Source organism: Myxine glutinosa, chromosome 6 (assembly GCF_964187855.1).
Source record: "Myxine glutinosa chromosome 6, kmMyxGlut1.1, whole genome shotgun sequence".
NCBI classification, from domain to species: Eukaryota; Metazoa; Chordata; class Myxini; order Myxiniformes; family Myxinidae; genus Myxine; species Myxine glutinosa.
In genome coordinates this window covers 145,967,000-145,986,677 of record NC_136266.1, presented here as the reverse complement: position 1 = coordinate 145,986,677, position 19,678 = coordinate 145,967,000, and the positions used below count along the sequence as shown (strand labels likewise).

Genomic DNA, 19,678 nt, shown 5'->3' with positions numbered 1-19,678 from the left:
AAATAAAAAGAAATGGCATTGACAAAATTATTGACACCCGAGACTTAATATTTCGTATCGCAGCATTTGGCCAAAATAACTGCAGTCAAGCGCTTTCTATAGCCATGAATGTGCTTCCTACCCCTCTCTACTGGCAGTTTGGCCCACTCTTCTTGTGCAAACTGCTCCTGTTCTCCCAGATTTGAAGAGTGCCTTTTCGCAACTGCTGTTTTTAGATCTCCCCACATGTGTTCAATGGGATTTAGATCTGGACTCATTGCTGGCCACTTCAGAACAGTCCAGTGTTTTGTCTTGAACTATTCCTGGGTGATATTTGAAGTGTGTTTGGGGTCATTGTCCTGCTGCAAGACCCATTACCTTCGACGGAGACCCAGCTTTCTGACACTGGGTTGAACATTGCGCTCCAAAATGCCTTAGTAATCTCCTGATTTCATGATGCCATGCACACATTCAAGACACCCAGTGCCAGAGACAGCACAGCAACCCCAAAACATCACTGAACCTCCTCCATGTTTGACTGTAGGGAAGGTGTTCTTTTCTTTGGAGGCTTCATTTTGTTTTCTGTAAACATAGAGATGATGTGCTTTACAAAAAAGCTCTAATTTTGTCTTATCTGTCCACAGTACATTCTCCCAGAAGGATTTTGGCTTGTTCGGGTGTGTTTTGGTAAACTTCAGTCGGGCTTTCTCAGCAGTAGGGTCCTCCTGCGTCTCCTACCATAGAACCACCTTTCATTGAGTTGGTGACAGATGGTGCGAGTTGAAATTATCGTACATTGTGTCTGAAGGTCAGCTTTAATCTGTTTGGCAGTTGATCGAGGTGCTTTCTCCACTATTCAAACAATCCTTCGCTGCAATCTTCGATCAAGTTTTCTCTTGTGGCCACGTCCAGGGAGGTTGGCCATGGGCCTTAATCTTCCTGATAACATTGCGTACGGTGGACACAGGATCATCAAGGTCTCTGGAGATGGACTTGTAGACTTGAGATTGTCCATGCTTGCCTATGATCTTTTGTCTGACCTCCTCAGCCAATTCATGGTTTTCTTTCTTTTCTCCATGCTCATTGTGGTAGACACAGTGATACAAAACAGCAGAATGACTCTTTTTATCCATTCAAACTGGTAGAATGGGTGATTTTTATATTGCAGGCACCTGCAACTCACCACAGGTGAGTTCAATTCCAAAGTAAAGGAGAATCACCTGCTTGAAATCTAATTCTGCCAGCAACCCTCTTATGGTTAAACTGCCAAAATCAAGACTCTCTGCTCACCTTCACTGCTTCATTCCTCTTTTCTCCCGCCTCTGGAACAAACTCCCTCACTCTCTTCAATCCCACTCCTCCCTCCAGGTCTCTAAAACAGCTGTTCACCACTATCTCTTATCTTCCCCCATCCAAAACCTTGATCTTTTCTACTCTCGTTAATTCACCCCAGTCCCACTTTTTTGAAATACCAACTTCTTTCCTGGAAGTCCTTGCAGTGTCCATGTGTATTATACTTCTCCCACCTCCTCCCCCTCCCCCTTCCCACGCCTCCTCCCCCAATCCCTCTCCCTCCCACAGATCTCCTGATGTCCCTGCTCTCAAATGCTGTGTTTGTGTGCTTCCCCTTCTCTCCCCATCTTGTCTACAGCTCCCCTTATTATATGTTTGATGTGTCTGTTTGATTTTTTGTGTGATAAATCGGAGCTCTTTCACGAGCCTCGATCCTGTATTCAAAAAACAAACAAAAAAATTCTTTCTAACAACTTCTAAAAGGTGCCAATAATAGTGTCCGGGCCATTTTAGGATTTCTGTGTGGAATAGGCTAAGATTTCGTGATTTTTCAGCTTTTTTTGTTTTGTTCCACTGAAAACCAAAGAAATACATACAGACTTGGCATTTAATATGGAATATTTTTTTTGTGGGGGTGAACTTACTTTTCAAGATGTCTTAGAACCAAAAGTTCATTGGAATTATGTTGAAATTATTCTGCATTTTGTTAATGTGACCTTTAAAAGAAACAAAAACCACATTTGACATTTCGAAACAAATAAATTGATCCTTGAAAGTGATGTAAACTGATATCGAACTCAATTCATGCACAGCACTGCGTTAAACTTCTGTACGTTTTCCAGAAGTATCTTTATTTTGCACATCAGCCAAAAATTTTTTTAACAAAAACAAAAGTTAAATTACGACAGGGATTACGGACAGTAAAATTACAGTTCAGTACTTCGTGTAACCCCCACGAGCATTCAGGAGAGCACGTACACGTTGAGGCATGCTGTTCACGAGATTTGCCAAGGTTTGGACAGGAATCGCTTGCCATGCAGTGACAATAGCCTGCTGCAATTGATGCACAGAGGTCGGCTGCTGGTCGAAGTGGTCGATTTGACGCGTTAATTCTGCCCACAAGTTCTCTATCGGATTCATATCCGGGGACATGGCAGGCCACTCCATATGCTCTACACCACGGTCAGCAAGAAAGTGTTGGATCATGCGAGCACGATGAGGCCGTGCATTGTCATCTTGGAAGACAAAGTTTCCTCGAAAGGCTGCACGAGCAAATGGAAGCAATGTTTCTTCCAGAATGGCCCTGTACTTCAACTGGTTCAGGTTTCCATTCAGAACAACCAGGTCAGTTTTGCCCCCTGCATGAAAAGCAGCCCAAACGGTCACCCCACCACCTCCAGCTTGGACTCTTGGCACTATACAATCTTTGTTGTAGGCTTCATGCACTTGTCTGCACACCCGGACGCAGCCATCTTGACGATAGACCAGAAATCTAGACTCGCCACTGAAGATCACGTGATTCCAGTATCCTGGCTGGGCTGCCATTGATGGTGCTCGCTGGCCCACTGCAATCGGCGCTGGCTGTGTTGTCTGGTCAGGAATGGCTTTCTAAGGGGACGCCTGGCACGATAGCCTGCTTGAACCAGTCGTTGGTTGACTAGCCTTCTGGATACAGGCACATTTGTCAGTTGCTGCCACTCAGCCCTAAGCGGCTTAGCTGACTTGGTATGGCCATTGCGGACTAACCGGTGCAGCTGGCGATCATCCCTCCTTGTGGTTCTGCGGGAACGTCCTGGCCTCGGTATTGGAGTAGGGACACCCCTCTGAGCATTTCGTTTCAGGATCTTTGACATCTGACCTTGAGTGATGCCATACTGCGGAGGAATAGCACGCTGTTTCATGCCATAATTTCGTAAAGCCACCACTCCATGACAAACAGCATTGTCGAGTTGACGGACCATCTCCAGAGGATGCGGCAATAACTTTTGGAGACGTGCAGCAGTTGTTTTCCACTAATACAGAACGCAACAACCCTTGTATACCCGACTGTGAAGCCAATCATCAAATGCACCTGTCCGTACATTTTGCCATGCCACCTGTGATATAATCCTGTTGTTGACTTCTTGCTGCAACAGACAATAAGTGACATGGTTCTTTTAACAAATAAATCACCAAAGTGTAAAAGTAACTCACCAGATTGATATACTGAGTTGAGAAAGTAAACCCAAGTCAAGGAAAAAAAAAAATTCCATATTAAATGCCAAGTCTGTACGTGGACACCAAAATATTTTTTAATTTCTAAAATTTCTGGAAGAAATGGTGCGTTATTTGAAAAAAGTGCATGGGTGCCAATATTTGTGGCCAAGACTGTATAAACCAACATGAAGACCACAGAACTGTCTGTGTAAGAAAAACAAGCAATTTGGAAGCTGAAAGAACATAGTAATTCAATTAAAACCACATCACAAATACTGGGCATAGGATTTGTAATATCTTGACAAATATTACAACAATTTGTAATATCTTGACAAATAAACAAACCTCTAATATACTGAGCAATAGACAATGGCCAGGCCAGCCAAGGAAAACAACTGCAGTTGATGACAGAAAAATCATCAGAGCTGTGAAGAAAAACCATGAAACAACTATCTAGTGACATCACAAAAAACTTCCAAAGTGCAGGGGTGAAGGTATTACAATGTGCCGTTAGCAGAAGACTTTGACAGCAGAATTACAAAGGCTACACCGTCAGATGCAAACCTCTCATCAGCACCAAAATAGAAAGACCAGATTAGAATTTGCCAGGAATTACAGAGAGAGCCAGTAGAGTTCTGGAACAAATTTTTATGGACAGATGAGACAAAGATAAACCTTTACCAAAGCGATGGAAAGGTGAAAGTGTGAAGAAAGGAAGGAACTGCATATGATCCAAAGCATATTACCTCACCTGTGAAGCATGGTTGAGGTAGTGTCATGGCTTGGGCTTGCATGGCTGCCTCAGGAACTGTCTCGCTCAACTTTATTAGCCCCCGTTGGACTTAGTCTGAAACGGCAGCTTCTGGATTTGGTCTCGTCCATCTGTCCGTCCGTCCGTCTGCAATCATATCTCGGACATGTATGGACCGATTTTGTTCATACTTGTCACAAAGACAATATATGATGGTATACATATGCATATCATATTGTTTCATGATGCGATCAAAAATGGCCAACTGTCAGCCATTTTAATTGTAAAAACCTGATGTTGAACCTGTCCTCAATAATTTATCGGACATGCATTTACTAAACCTGTTCAAAACTGGCACACAGATGAAGAATGATGGCTTACATATGAACGTCATCTTTTTTCAAGATCAGATCCAAGATGGCCGCCTGGTGGCCATTTTGTTACTTAAATGTGTCCCCAACCATTTCTCGACATGCATGGTCAGATTTTGTTCAAACTTGGAACAAAGACGATATATGAGAGTACACATTTGCAGAATATTTTGTTTTGTAATCAGATCAAAGATGACCGACTGTCGGCCTTTAACTCTGTACAGCAAAATTACTAAAATCACAGGGGCTGTAACATTTTATGTCTTTTTTTCTCCTTGTTGATGTTGTAACGAATGATGGCAGCAGCAGAATGAATTTGGAAGTGTACAGAAATATTTTGTCTGACTATGTACAAGAAAATGCCTCTAAACTCATTGGGTGGCGCGTCACCATGCAGGAAGACATTGACCCAAAACACACTGTCAACGTAACCAAGGAGTTCACCAGGGGGGAAAAGTGGAAGGTTCTAGACTGGCCAAGTTGATCTCCTGATTTAAATCCAGTGGATCATGCATTTTACTTACTGAAGAGGAGACTAAAGTCAGAAGCCCCCCCTCCCCTCTAAAAAACAAACAACTACTGAAAATGGCTGCAGTAAATGCTTGGCAAAGCATCTCAAAGGAAGAACCCAAGAGTTTGGTGATGTCAACGGGTCACAGGCTCGATGCAGTTATTGCATGCAAGGGATATGCGACCACATAGTAACTATTATACTATTTAACTCACTTTAAGTGAATCTGTTCCAATACTTATGCTCAACTAAAATGGTGGGACTGAACATAAAAATTGCTATTAAGCTACAATGTTAAAACATATATACATAGAAATACCAAGAAATAAAAGCAGACCTTCTGTGCTCTTCCTCATATTCATCTTTTGATCTCAAATACAAATTTCTTGAGTATATAGAAATAGTAACAAATGTGACTTCCTTGTTCCAATACTTATGGAGGGCACTGTAGGTTAAAGTAAACATCTGTTTATTATCATCATTATTATTGTGAGTATTAGTATTATTTATTATTATTACTTGGTGTGCCAACCCTTCGCTTCACAGATGGATTTCATCTAAAGACTGCAAGTTGTACAGGGTGCGCCATTTATCTATTCCCGAGTTTGAAGCCTTGTAATTCTGTTGCTCAGAAATGAAATTGAAGAAAATATTTACAGGATAGAGGAACATACTTCAAGTTTTTGTGGTAAAAATGTTATTGAATTCATCACTGTACAAAATTAGTTATGAATTTCGATGTGATTTCCATAATTTTCAAGCAGTGTGTGCATCCTTTCCTGATACTCCAAGACCATTTTCTGTCATATTCTGACCGTAATTTCTAGAAGAGCTGCTTGAATCTGCTCTTTCAGATCTTGAATGTTCGCTGGTTGAGTAGTAAGCTTTTTTCTTTAAAAAGCCGCACAAGATGAAATTCCACGTGCCCACTGCGGTCTCCAGGTCCGCGAATGGCTCAGCAAGACTTTTCCAGACCGGTGGATGGGTTGTGGTTTGCCCAAAATGCCCTGTCCCTGCCCCCCTCGTTTAACAGACCTCACCCCGTGCAATTTCTTGCAAGAATGGCAGAACACACACACACACACACACACACACACACACATACACACACACACACACACACACACACACACACATACGTACATACACACACATACACACATACACACATACACACATACACACACACACACACATACACACACACACACACACACACAGACACACACACACATGCACGTACATGTACACGTATACACCCCCGCACACATACCTACGTATGGACGCTTCTCCTTTTAGTAATAATATTATTATTACTAGAGTGACTCGGCGCACTCCGTGCGCCTCACCACATGTCGTTTCGGAGGGGTAGGCATCTTTGACCATTTCGGTGTCTTTTGGGTTCCATGGTGTTTTGGGTCTTCAGGGCCATTTGGGTCTTCAGGGTCTTTTGGATCCTTTGGGCCTTTATGGGTATTTTGGGTCTTTGAGGTGTTTTGGGTCTTCAAGGTCTTTTGGGTCTTTGGTGTCTTCAGAGGCTTTTGGGTCTTAAGGGTCTTTGGTGTATTTTTGGTCTTCAGGGTCTTCAGGGGCTTTTGGGTCTTAAGGTTCTTTTGGTTCTTCTTGGTCTTTAAGGGTCTTTGGGTATTTTTGAGTCTTCGGGTCTTTTGGGTCTTCTGGGTATTTTTGGTCTTCGGGGTCTTTTGGGTCTTCGGGGTCTTTTTGGTCTTCGGGGTATTTTGGGTCTTCAGGGTCTTTTTGGGTCTCCGGGGTGTTTTGGGTCTTCAGCGTGTTTTGGGTCTTCGGGGGGTTTTGGGTCTTTGGGGTGTTTTGGGTCTTTGGGGTGTTTTGGGTCTTCGGGGTGTTTTGGGTCTTCGGGGTGTTTTGGGTCTTCGGGGTGTTTTGGGTCTTTGGATATTCAGGGTATTTGGGTGTTCAGGGTCTTTGGGTATTCAGGGTCTTTGGGTATTCAGGGGTCTTGGTGGGCCTGAAGGGTCTTGGGGGAATTAAAGGGTTACCAAAGGTCTGAGGGGTCTCAGCAGTCTTAACGCAATTAAGAGGGTTAATTAAGAGGGTGGTAATGGTAATTGAATTTGAAGAAGAAGAAGACGTTTTCGTCGCATATAAACATACATATATAGCGACATAACCATATACGTTTGCTCTATTATAATAAGATTTTATAAATACCAGAGAGTATATTTGTGTATTTTCATGAAATAAAAATTAATATGAAGTTCAAAAATTTTGTTTCGTTCGTTTTGCTGAATTATAATTCAAATTTATAGCAACTCCATTGTAACGGCTAAAAAAAACCATTCAATATCAATATTTACTCTCCAAAGATGATGCAAAGCACAGCAAATTACTTAAACATAGAGCATGTCCAATTTCACCAGAAACGGAGTGAAAGTTTAGAAATATCTACTCTTCTGTCGAGAAAAGTGACGAGAAAAGTCTCGAGACTTTATTCACATGTTGTGTGACACAGACAGCCTGGAATAATATCCTGATTGCAAATCAAGTTGGACAGCCTATAAAACAACTGGTTCAATGTGCATCTTGAGTACATTTTAGATTCTCCAAAGTGTGTTCACATCTTTTCAAAGTTATATTCAATTTCAAAAGTGGGACCTGGCTATTATGATGGTTCAAAGGGAGTGATGAGATGTGCAATGTGGAATGTGTCCTTGCCTTCAAAGATGTGAATTTATTATTTGAGAGTGATACTTTTGCCTCCAAGCTTCCTGCTCCTGCATTTCATTCCCAGCTGAACCACAGACGTTTGAAGCTGCCATCTGGTGTCGTGTCAGCACTAAGTGTTTACTGTGGAGCACGACATTCTTTGGAAGAAGTGTTGGTCAAAATGTTCTGTCTGCTCAAACTTCTTAATGCTTGATGAGTTTTTGGTATACAGTGTTGAGGCTTTTGGATGAGCTAGATGTTCCCAAAAACCGTTTATGACTTTACCTGTCTATTCGCCTCTCGGTTTCTCAGGCAGCTTCACATCCATTGAGACCAACTTTGCGCTTTTGTGTATCTTGCTATTCTTGAAGAACTATCAACACCAGTACTTTCAACTAGGTAATTCATATCAGGGATGCATCTTCATGGTGGTTGTACAAGTTGGGGGACAAATCATTCCCGTTCTTCCCTGCTGCCCGGATTTGTCAGGGCAGCGCGGTCATGATCAGAGTGCTTATCGGTCCCCATGGACCGGCCCTTTCTCACTTGTCTATGTCTTCCTCTTTCTCTTTCTCTTTCTCTTTCTCTTTCTCTTTCTCTTTCTCTTTCTCTTTCTCTTTCTCTTTCTCTTTCTCTTTCTCTTTCTCTCTCTCTCTCTCTCTCTCTCTAACTTTGTCGTGGCCCTGACTTTGTAAAGGTGGTACGCCATCCTGGATGTGAGGGATCTCTGCATCTTTCCTGCAAAATCGATCGACTGTCTCCATGCTACGGGCTTGTTAGAGAACTGTCAGGGGCTATACAACAACAACAACAACAACAACAACAACAACAATGTCATTAATAAGAACTCCACTGGATCATCGCCTATCATGGAGAGAACATGACATGACAGATCCAGTTTGGAAAACCTACAGCTTTGATGTGGTGGAAGGAGTAGAGCTGCAGTTTCAACCTACACATGGAGAAACCTGAACTGGAAGTCAAAACTGCATCTGCCTGATTTCAACCCTTGCCCCAATAATATATATTTTCCTTGCTCTGATAGTTAATACCTGAAATGCAGCTTCTCCTTGCTTCTCAAGGTGGTTAGTATATCTCCCTGTCCACCGACGCATACTCACACACTCTCCTTCAGAGGCAAGACCAGTATAATACTTCAATCTCTACAGACTCTACGGTAGACGATTATCACATCGTTTAGAATCTTTCTCTATTCTACCAATTGAGTTGCTATTCAAACTGTAATCTACCCTTTATTGACTTTATCATCTTTCCACAACCTCTCTTTACCCGCACTGCCTACTGGCAAATCCCAGGATAAAATGAACAATAATTTTATTTTTAAAATGTACCACTCAACTTGCCAGGAAAACAAGTAGGCCTAGGAACACTTGCTTCCAAATAAAACCACTACAATTACACACTAATCTATCTGCTACTAACACATATATAATTTTAAGCAATAGCGAATATACCGTGCCTTACACAAAATGTAAACAAGAAAAAGAGCAATCAGAGATTGCAAACCCTCGCCAGGATGTATTTTCAGTGTTTTTTAAAGGCATTTGTGTTAAAACAAATATGGCGGCCGAACCACGTGACCGATGACGTCATCATTATTTTTTTCTCCACCACTTTATGCCTACATGACACTCAAGAAATTTCATCTTGATCGGATGAAGTTTTGTACTTGTCGAATTATGACATCATCATTAACATATCTTATTCCCCATGGAGAGTTCTTTACAATGAGACATGTCTCAATTTTTTCTATTCAGCGCTTTCAGAGATATAGAGGTGCAAATTTTTCGGTTTTTACAAGATGGCGACCAAACCACGTGACCGATGATATCATAATTATCATAAAAAATTATGCAGGTGGAGTTGCACCTATGGTGAAAATTTCCTGTCAATCGGACCAACGGCTGCAGAGAAAATCATATTTATTCTGTGCGGACAAACAGACAAACAAACGGACTCAAATGCAATACCCTCTCCTCTGGCGAGGGTAACAAGAAACACAACAGAAATAACCACAAATCACTTTCTGCCATGAGCATTGAATCTATCATCTGCAGACTGAAATGTCTCGCCATTGAGCGTTTATGGCCTAGTAGAAAATTAAATGTGTGCATCATGTTATTCTCCGATTAATCTGCTTGTCAGGTGAGAATTTGTTTAATTTATTATTTAAAATTATTTTAAAATTTATTTATTTCACAGCTTATTTGCAAATGAATTGATTGCCTCAACAGGGCAGTTTCCAGATTTGTTTCATTTTAATAAATGCTTCTTATTAGTTATACCACGGAATGGTTTGAAGGGGGAATTTTTTGATGTACCATGGTTAGCAATTGTTGAAACATTATTACTCATATTATTTTGTAATTCCTTTGAAGATTCTCTAAAGAGCAATTTCTCAACTAAATAAAGAAGCGAGAGAGTTCATAGAACATGATACCCTGCACAGTTGTTCCCACCTTACCCAGTCGAACCCAACTGCTCCTGGACTCTGTGTCCTTCTCTCCTGACAAGGTGGAGGAGTTTTTGTCAAACCTCGACACTGATTCTGCAACTGGACCAAACGCCATCAGCCCACGGGTCCTAAAATCCTGCTCTGCCGCTCCATCTCACCCTCTCTCTGTTCTTTTCACCCTCTCTTTTGCTCAAGGTCATCTGCCCGCTTGGAGTTTGCAAAAAAGCACCTAAAGGACACTCAGACTGTGAGAAACAAGATTCTGTGGGCTTTCATGTGTCTTTCACTGAGGAGAGGCTTCCGTCTGGCCACTCTGCCAGAACACCCAGATCGGTGGCGTGTTGCAGTGATGGTTGTCCTTCTGGAAGTTTCTCCCATCTCCACACAGGATCACTGGAGCTCAGCCAGAGAGACCATCGGGTTCTTGATCACCTCTATTACCAAGGCCCTTCTTCCCCGATTGCTCAGTTTGGCCGGGCGGCCAGCTCTAGGAAGAGTGCTGGTTGTTCCAAACTTCTTCCATTGAAGAATTATGGAGGCCACTGTGCTCTTGGGGACCTTCAATGCAGCAGAATTTTTTTTGTAGGCTTTCCCAGATCTGTGCCTCGACACAATCCTGTCTCTGAGCTCTGCAGGCAGTTCCTTCGACCTCATGGCTTGGTTTTTGCTCTGATACGCATTGTCAGCTGTGAGATCTTATATAGACAGGTGTGTGCCTTTCCAAATCATGTCCAATCAATTGAATTTAACACAGGTCGACTCCAATCAAGGTGTAGAAACATCTCAAAGATGACCAAGAGAAATTGGAGGCACCTGAGCTAAATTTCAAGTGTTATAGCAAAGGGTCTGAATACTTATGTAAATGTGATATTTCCGTTTTAAAAAAAAATAAATTTGCAAAACTTTGTAAAATCCTGTTTTCACTTTATCATTATAAGGTATTAAGTGTAGATTGATGAAGAAAAAAATGAATTTAAACGATTTCAGCATAAGGCTGCAACATAACAAAATGTGAAAAAATTGAAGGGGTCTGAATACTTTCTGAATGCACTGTATATATATTATTTTTTTTCTGTCTGATTTTATTTTATTTGTTTCATTTCATTTTGTATATATCATAACTAGAAAAAGCCTGTCAAAAATGACATGTTGGACCAGTTTATTCGACGGTGCAGCCTCATGAGCGTGCCAATGTCTGAAGCCTTGGCCTTGTGTCAGATATGCTTGCATCTCCTTTTTTATTAGACATCTTTCAGATGTAAATGAACACTCGTTTTACTCTGCTTGTGTTGCACATCACGTGCAGCGAATTTCACCTCCCTGCGCCTTGTATTTATTGTTTTTTTTTTTGAAACGCTTCTGTGCACCGCCCTTGAGGCTCGGTTTGCAAGCCACCGTCTACAATTCCAAAAGAAGAGACACAATTACTCTTTTATGGAAAATGTTTTTCGAGTTTGTTTTTTCTTCGAAAGTAGACCATAGTGAACACACATTTGTGTTAAAAGATTGGCCTTTAAAACCTACATTATGAAGGGGAACAGACATCTCCACAAACACTCAAACACACAAACTGACTGTGTTTTATATGGTAGATACAAGTTCCATTCCAAGGATCTTTGATGTAAGAGACCCATCAAAGCCAACCTATGGTTGTTTATGTACCATTTTAAGTCTTTGGTAAGACTCAGCTGGCGTTCGAACCACAACCGTCCCAGACTCAGAGCGGATGCTCTAACGATTTCCCCACCAAATTTGGTTATCTTTTTTGTTTCTTTTCTTTTCCTATTAATTAGTCTTTAGCCTTTTGCTCTTTTGTCCTTCATTTTCCGTTTCACGGCTTGTGTTATCTCAAATGCTCTTGCCCCTATTTATGTCTGACTCTTTCCATCACATACAGTCATGTGAAAAAGTAAGTACACCCCATGTAAAGTTTTGACTTTTTCAACATATTTCAACATACAGCTATTTGATCTTCATTTCAACAATATTGAGAGATAAAGGTGATATAATATAACAAATATCATGAAACATTTACATTTTGTAGTCCATTGTATAATTTAAATAAACATAAATGCAAATTTCGCATGTGGAAAAAGTAAGTACACCCTTGGCTCTAATAGGTGGTATTTCCCCCTTTGGCAGAAACAACCTCAAGTAGGCATTTCTGATAACTGTCTACCAGTCTCTGACATCGACTGGGAGAAATTTTTGCCCACTCCTCCATGCCGAATTCTTTCAGCTGTGCGATGTTTGAGGGGTTTCTTGCATGCACAGCTCGTTTCAAATCCCCCCACATCTCGATGGGATTTAGATCCGGGCTTTGACTTGGCCATTGCATAACCCTCCATTTCTTTCTTTTCAGCCATTCCTTGGTGGATTTACTGGTATGTTTAGGGTCATTGTCATGTTGCAAGGTCCACCTTCGGTTGAGCTTCAACTTTCCGACAGATGGCCACACATTATCCTCAAGCACCCTCTGGTACAATGAAGAATTCATAGTGGTTTATATGGTGGTGAGCTGCCCCAAACCATAATATTTAAACCACCATGCTTTACAGTTGGTATCAGGTTCTTGTGGTCAAATGCTGTCTTTGGTTTTTGCCAAACATGTCTTCTGGTACTGTGGCCAAATAACTCTACTTTTGACTCATCTGTTCAGAGCACATTGCTCCAGAAGTGCTGGTCGTTGCCTAGGTGTTCATTGACAAACTTTAGTCTTGCCCTGATGTTCTTTCTGGACAGCAAAGGTTTCCTCCTGGCACACCTCCGACGTAGATCAAATTTGTGCAGCCTCTTTCTAATGGTAGACTCGTGCACTTTGACATCAACAGTGGCAAGAGCTACCTGTAGGTCCCGTGATGACATTCTGGGGTTCTTAGAGACTTCTTTCAGCATCTTGCGGTCTGCTCTCGGGCTGAACTTGCTGGGGCGGCCTGCTTGAACAAGTTGGCAGTTGTTTGGAATCTTCTCCACTTGAAGATGATCTTCCGGAGAGTCGAATGATTGATTTCAAATTGTTTGGAGATCTTTTTAAATCCCTTCCCAGACTCGTAGGCAACTATAACCTTCTTTATGAAGGCCTCAGAGAGCTCTTTTGATCTAGGCATGGTGACGCCACACACTTCAACAACAAAGAGCAAACCAAACTAAATGTCTGAGGTTTAAATAAGACAGGTTCCTCCAAGATCCTCTCTAACGATGTTCTAATCATTTGCACCTGAGCTGGCGCACCTGATTCGAATTTTAGGTATTTGAAGTAGTGATAAATGTAGGGTGTACTTACTTTTTCCACGTGTGAAATTTGCATTTATGTTTATTTAAATTATACAATGGACTACAAAATGTAAATGTTTCATGATATTTGTTATATTATATCACCTTTATCTATCAATATTGTTGAAATGAAGATCAAATAGCTTCATGTTGAAATATGTTGAAAAAGTCAAAACTTTACATGGGGTGTACTTACTTTTTCACGTGACTGTACGTATTTTTGTATGAGAGGTTTTTGTCTAGTTTTATATTACTCCTTTTTTGATATCTGTCTTTTTCCTCTAATGTACATTTTGTCTCTCTGCTTCATTATTTTCCTCGTTACTATCCTGTTAGATCTGTCTTTGCTCTGGTTATTTTAATATTTATTTATTTGTCTGTCTACATGTCTCCTTTTCCTGTCTGTCTCTTTCTTTCCCAGAACCCCAAACAAAGAGTGTCATTTCCTGAATGCATTCTTCCATGTGTTCTGTTAATCTGCTCATGAATGCACATTGTGATATCTAAAGCTTTTAAAATGACCTTTTTTGGTGGCTTCTTCTTTTTGGTTTTTATTAAATTTTTATTTTCTGGCTTTTCTTTTTATTCTGAAGTTCCCTTCCCTTTTCTTGCTTTATTTCGACTTTGGCCGATTTTTTCTTTTTTACCAGTAAAATGTATTTAAGTTTTGAACCCTTGCTATTATCCTGCTCTGATAGGATGGCATCAAGGTCATGCTCCTGCTTTTCAACTGTCTAATCCGTTACCCAAAAATATGTTGTCAGACTAGAACTTTGCAGGCGGGTTATTGCGTCAAAAATTGTACCGCCTGTCTTACGAGGCTTGAAGTCCCCCCCCCCCCCCCCCCCCCCCCCCACCCTGCACTCCCTGCCCCCGGATCTGCCTATGGTCCATATATTTTTTGTTAACTCTAAAGTCATAGGTCACATGATATGGCAGATATTATGGGGTCCTGGCTGCAAGCTGTTGTGGATGTCAAAGATCCTTCGTTCTTTTGAAAACAGTAGAGGAGTTATTGCCTGCACCCTGGCCAATAAATTCCAAATTATTGTCCCAACTCTTTCTCCAAAGCCCGATTCCCAAATTGGTGCTCTGACATCTCGTCACCCATTCTGCGCTGATGCTCTTTGGCAGAGTGTGAATCATGGCTGGCATAAGTAACAGCAACAACTGGCATTTAGCCCTGTTAAGTAATACGTACATCTGTAACCGCACAGTAAAAATTGACTTTGTATGACTTTATTTAAGTCGACACAGTTCCAGTGAGGCCTGAACGATGATGATCACCATGATGATTTGGGTGTATCCAAAATTAGGTTGATGCCACTTGGCTTTTGTGTCATTATGAATGTTTGTCTTAGTTTTGAACATCTTGCATCGTCTTTCTCTCGTGGAGTGGTCTGGGCTCACTTCCACTGCAGCCCTTTACAGATCTTGGAACCTCTTTCGGAGAAAGCAGCTCATTCCCTTTCAACAATTTATCCTTTTCCCTGTACCGCTCTTCTGCTTATCCTGGATAGCCTGGTATTCAGGTGTTGCTTTAAGGGAAACATTGCCAAGCAAGTTGCATTCTTAACTTGGAATACCAACCCGACAAGGCAACTTTCGGCATGCCTATACTGTGTTAAAATGACCAACTTACCTGCTGCCTCACCTGATCATGAGGGTTTATATGAGTGGAGTTCAATTCTATATATGCAGAGTGTCATTTTGGAAATGTGAAAAAGACGACATTCAATACACAGACAAAGGGAAACTTCTCCCAAGTCTTATTTTCCGATGCTACGGATGTTAAGAAGTTGCTCTTTTCAGATGTGAAGAACCTCAAAATCTTTGAAGATGACAAACACCAGGAAGACATCAAGCAGCATGCAATGTAGTATGTCTGGTCATGGCGTGCTTTGGCACTCCGGTGACCAAGTCAGCCCAAGCAGGTACTTGCGCACGCCTGGAATCCAGTGCAGGACCGTGTTTGAATAGACACACCGGAGAAAGCATTCTGTGGAATGTGCTTTGTTGCATTTGGAGGACTGTGGCAGACAGGCCCAACCGATCCCATAGCTTATAACATCTGTGAAAAAGAGTACCTGCCCTGTTATATCACTTGTACACCTGCTGAATGTTGTCGAAGAACTTAAAGAGACTTGTATGGCATGTCACTGCCTCTTATATCCAACATGTTGTCCCTGCACTTATCACCAATTCTCTGCAACCGGGCCTCCTTCCCAGACCCCACCAGTGTCCAAATGCCTTTGTTCTTGTTCACAGTGGCATGCTCAAGAGGAGGAGCAATTGTAGAAAGGGCAGAACCAAGACCCCTCCCCCAGCTTTTGCAGCTGAGCAAACAAAGAGTTCAGCTGAGTAAAAATAGAGAGATCTTGTTTTTATCAAGGTATTTGCTGTCCAGCGAAGGCCAAGATGGAGCTAAGATCCTGTGTCATGTGTGTAAAGTGTCACAGTTGCCAGCACGGGAGACATGGAATGAAGGAACTTTTATGCACTCATAATATCAATAAATAACGATGCAAACAATAATGTCTACTCCCTTCTCAATGCTACAAACAATACGAATAATTAATGTTAAATTTTGTAATGCTGGCTGATTGGGCTATCCCTTCAGTCATCTGATCTTACTCTTCCAAGTACATCACAAGACTACAGGTAGCATCATTTGGCGGAGGTGCACCTGTGACACCTTTGATTTTTACACATTTGATCCGCATTGCCTCATGTTTCACTTCCATGAATCAATACCAGTCTTATACAGGCTTTATAAACTCTAACTTTTACACATATAGAATATGTCCGTACTTCATGATACCAACTAGATGTCTCCGCTTATTCTAGTTGATGTTATTCTGCTCCTCATGATGACCTCATTACGTCTCCAAGGTAACATAAGTTTTTCTTAATTCAATTCTGAGCTCGGGAGCATTTCTTTTTGTTCTTCCTAAATCCCAGCTTTTGTTGCTAATTTCCCTGTAATGCAACAATACATCTTGTGACACCATCTATAACTCTGCCCACATTGAATTGAATTCCTTCCAACTCCTTTTCCACGTGTTGAATAAAATCATTTGCATATTGAACGACTAATTAGATGATAGTGAATCTCTTTCGAAGCCTTTTTCTGTCATATCATTTGCTGCAAGACCTAGTTTTGAAAAAAATTAATATTTAATTTAAATCTTAACCTTAAGTTACTTATAAAAAATGTAATATCATGTATATTACAAATATATTGGTACAAAATAAATGTTTGTATTATGATTGGTGTAAATCATGTCAACACAACAACTCACATCATTATCCTCTGTTAAAAAAGCCTGTGCCTCTGTAGCGACGTGTGATGATGCGAGCACAGTGAGCCGATCCGTGCTAGCGTGTATGTGTGTACTGTATGTATGTGTACATGTATATATATATATATATATATATATATATATATATATATATAATGGCGGAGGTAGGTGTGCACCCCCTGCACTCCCCTCTCCCTCCCCCTCTCCCTCTGCCGGATCTGCCTATGGTCCATACATTTTTGCTTTAATATGCAACCTTTTGTCTGATCAATGCGCTTTACTTTAAACATAGGAGGGACTCCCGATGGAGGATATTTTGTTGATAACTCTAACGTCATAGGTCACAAAATTTGGCAGACATTATGGATTAAAGGAAAAAAGATGGGAAAAAAGGAAGAAAAAAAGGGAAAAAGAAAAAGGAAAGGAAAAAGGAAAGGAAAACGGAAAAAGGGGAAAAAAAGGTTTCCTTTTTTAAAGGAAAGATAAAAAAAGTTATTCTCTGAAATCACTCAACTTAAAACAAATTGAAACCTGGCATATATCATCTCCCCGTGTGATACAAAGTGATAATAATGATGTAATCAGTAAAGTGGTATTCCACCATAATTGGTTGAATCAAAATCCTTATCTGAAAAATATGAAACTTTCTATATCTGATCTACGATATAATTTGAATGAATAATTAAATTATGACGTCATCAGTCACGTGGTCTGGTAACCATGTTGGATTTAAAATAAAACCCTTTAAAATATTCTCCAGAACCGCTTAACCGATTGATGCAAAACTTTATGCATATGATTGACTCGCCATAAGGAATATAGTCTGAATTTTTTTCATATTCACCTTCATTGATGCAATTTAGCCTTAATGTGCACAAAAGTGGTCGTTAAATACACTAATCAATAAAGCTCGGGATAATGGCAATGTATGTGACATAATATGGTACATTGGTGCATGGATGATTCTGGTGTATGGCAATGGGCCATTATGGTACCATGTTCAGTTAACGATGGTATTTTTGTTCAGAATGAGTGTGCGAGGTGAGACTATGCACTCTACGAGTGCTGTTCTTGTTCAATTTGTTATTTGGAATGGAATTGACCGAGCTTTGAACAGTTTATCTGAATATGCTAAAAAGACTTTTATACGATCTTGGACTAAACAAACTTTCAATTTGATAGATGCAAAGCAAATGCAAATGTAAATAGATTGTCTCCTTTCATATTTGTCAATTGAAATTCCCCCACACTATCACCAGAAAAATACTCCTGCAGGAATCCTCAATCTTCATCCACGTACCTGTTGTCCTTGTATACTGAAACCTGTCGTCAAATACTGTGGAGAAGCATTGATGACAACGAAACAGAGGTGATGATAGATGCAGTACATTTTCAAAACAAGTTCACATCTTCTCTCAAAGGGAAAAAATGATGGGCCAGGATTTCTGATATCTCGGTGGTGTCCTTCAAGCTCATCAGCTTTACACATAAGATGTACAAGTCGAACATTGAGTTCGTTATTTGCGAAGTTCATTATCTGGTGCCATCCAGTTTTCTAAATCCAACTATTAGAGGAGATACCACTCCAATTGATGAGAGTGAGGCTGAGGACTTTGCATTTTCCAGGAGGATCCACTGGAAAATGAACGAGATAATTGTGAAGTTCCTGTTCTACTTGCAGCAGTGTTTCTGGTCAAGAGATACCATATGCACCAACACAAAGCACCACAAAGGGTTGATCTATGAAGCAATTGGAATTCTCCTTTTCCTTTTGGTACATCTTGTTGTTTAATTTGATGGACACAAAGTGTTGCAACACAACAGAATAATCCCTATAACTTGTCCATGGTTCTGAATAGTTTTCCTCAGCACTGTAATTAACATTGTTAATGTTGTTGTTGTTATATACATGGTTTTGTTTGGAGATGGAGATATTTATTATTTCCCTAGGTAATAGAGTTGGAGTTACATTTTGTGGTTAATTTTACATGTTCTTTGCCCATTTGGTCATACTATTCTCTTCGGTGGTTTGTGGTCTGGTACAAATAACCATGGCTACTGAATGAGGCCTCGGCTCTTTATCTACAATTTGACATGTTTACAAGGCAACATTGCTGTGCATGCTGTTTTATACATAAACTTTCACATTTATTTTACTCTGCTTACTTTAAGTTGTGGTTCTTGGTACTGTCCTGCACTGATTTATGGAGACGGTGTGTATGCGTTTTCCATCAGATATTGATGAATGTGCTGATGGGAAAGCTGGGTGTACCCATGAGTGCCAGAACACTGTGGGTTCGTTCATGTGCAGGTGCCAGTCTGGTTATGATCTGGGGGTTGATGGAAAGCAGTGCTACCGTGAGTTTATAGATTACCCATCACATCATCATCCTCACACTGTCCAGCATTTACATATTTCTGGGTCTTCACCACTATTATATATTATGTCCAACATGTTTCATGTTGTTTTGATTATGTTATGATCATGAATTATGTTGTTTCATGTCATGATTTATTATGTCATTTCATGTTTACCTTCCTGCTTACCAGCTCCATCACCATGATAAACAGGAGTGGACTGAGTGCGTTTCCCTGCCTCAAACCGATGTTCACATTGAAATTGTCCAACATCCCAGGACTAAACAAAACTCTTCCCTTAGTTCCTTTGTAGATCCCTTCCACCAACCTCAGTTCTGCCTCTGGCACTCTCATCCATCTCAGTGTCACCATCACCATCTCAGGACAGTGCCGTAGGCTTTCTCCAGATCCTCAAATCCCAATGTCATTTCACAAAAAAAATTTGTGTCATTTCAATATATATCTATACCTATATATATATCT

General features: G+C 40.7%; 1 protein-coding gene across 1 annotated transcript in view; it reads left to right on the top strand.

Annotated features, from left to right (window-relative positions):
• The window catches only part of MEGF6 (multiple EGF like domains 6), a 520,079-nt gene that overhangs the window by 297,997 nt on the left and 202,404 nt on the right, over nucleotides 1-19,678 (top strand). Inside the window, exon 9 of the mRNA XM_078781084.1 lies at nucleotides 19,073-19,195. Coding sequence (XP_078637210.1) covers nucleotides 19,073-19,195 — 123 coding nt within the window. The remainder of the gene's footprint in view (nucleotides 1-19,072; nucleotides 19,196-19,678) is intronic.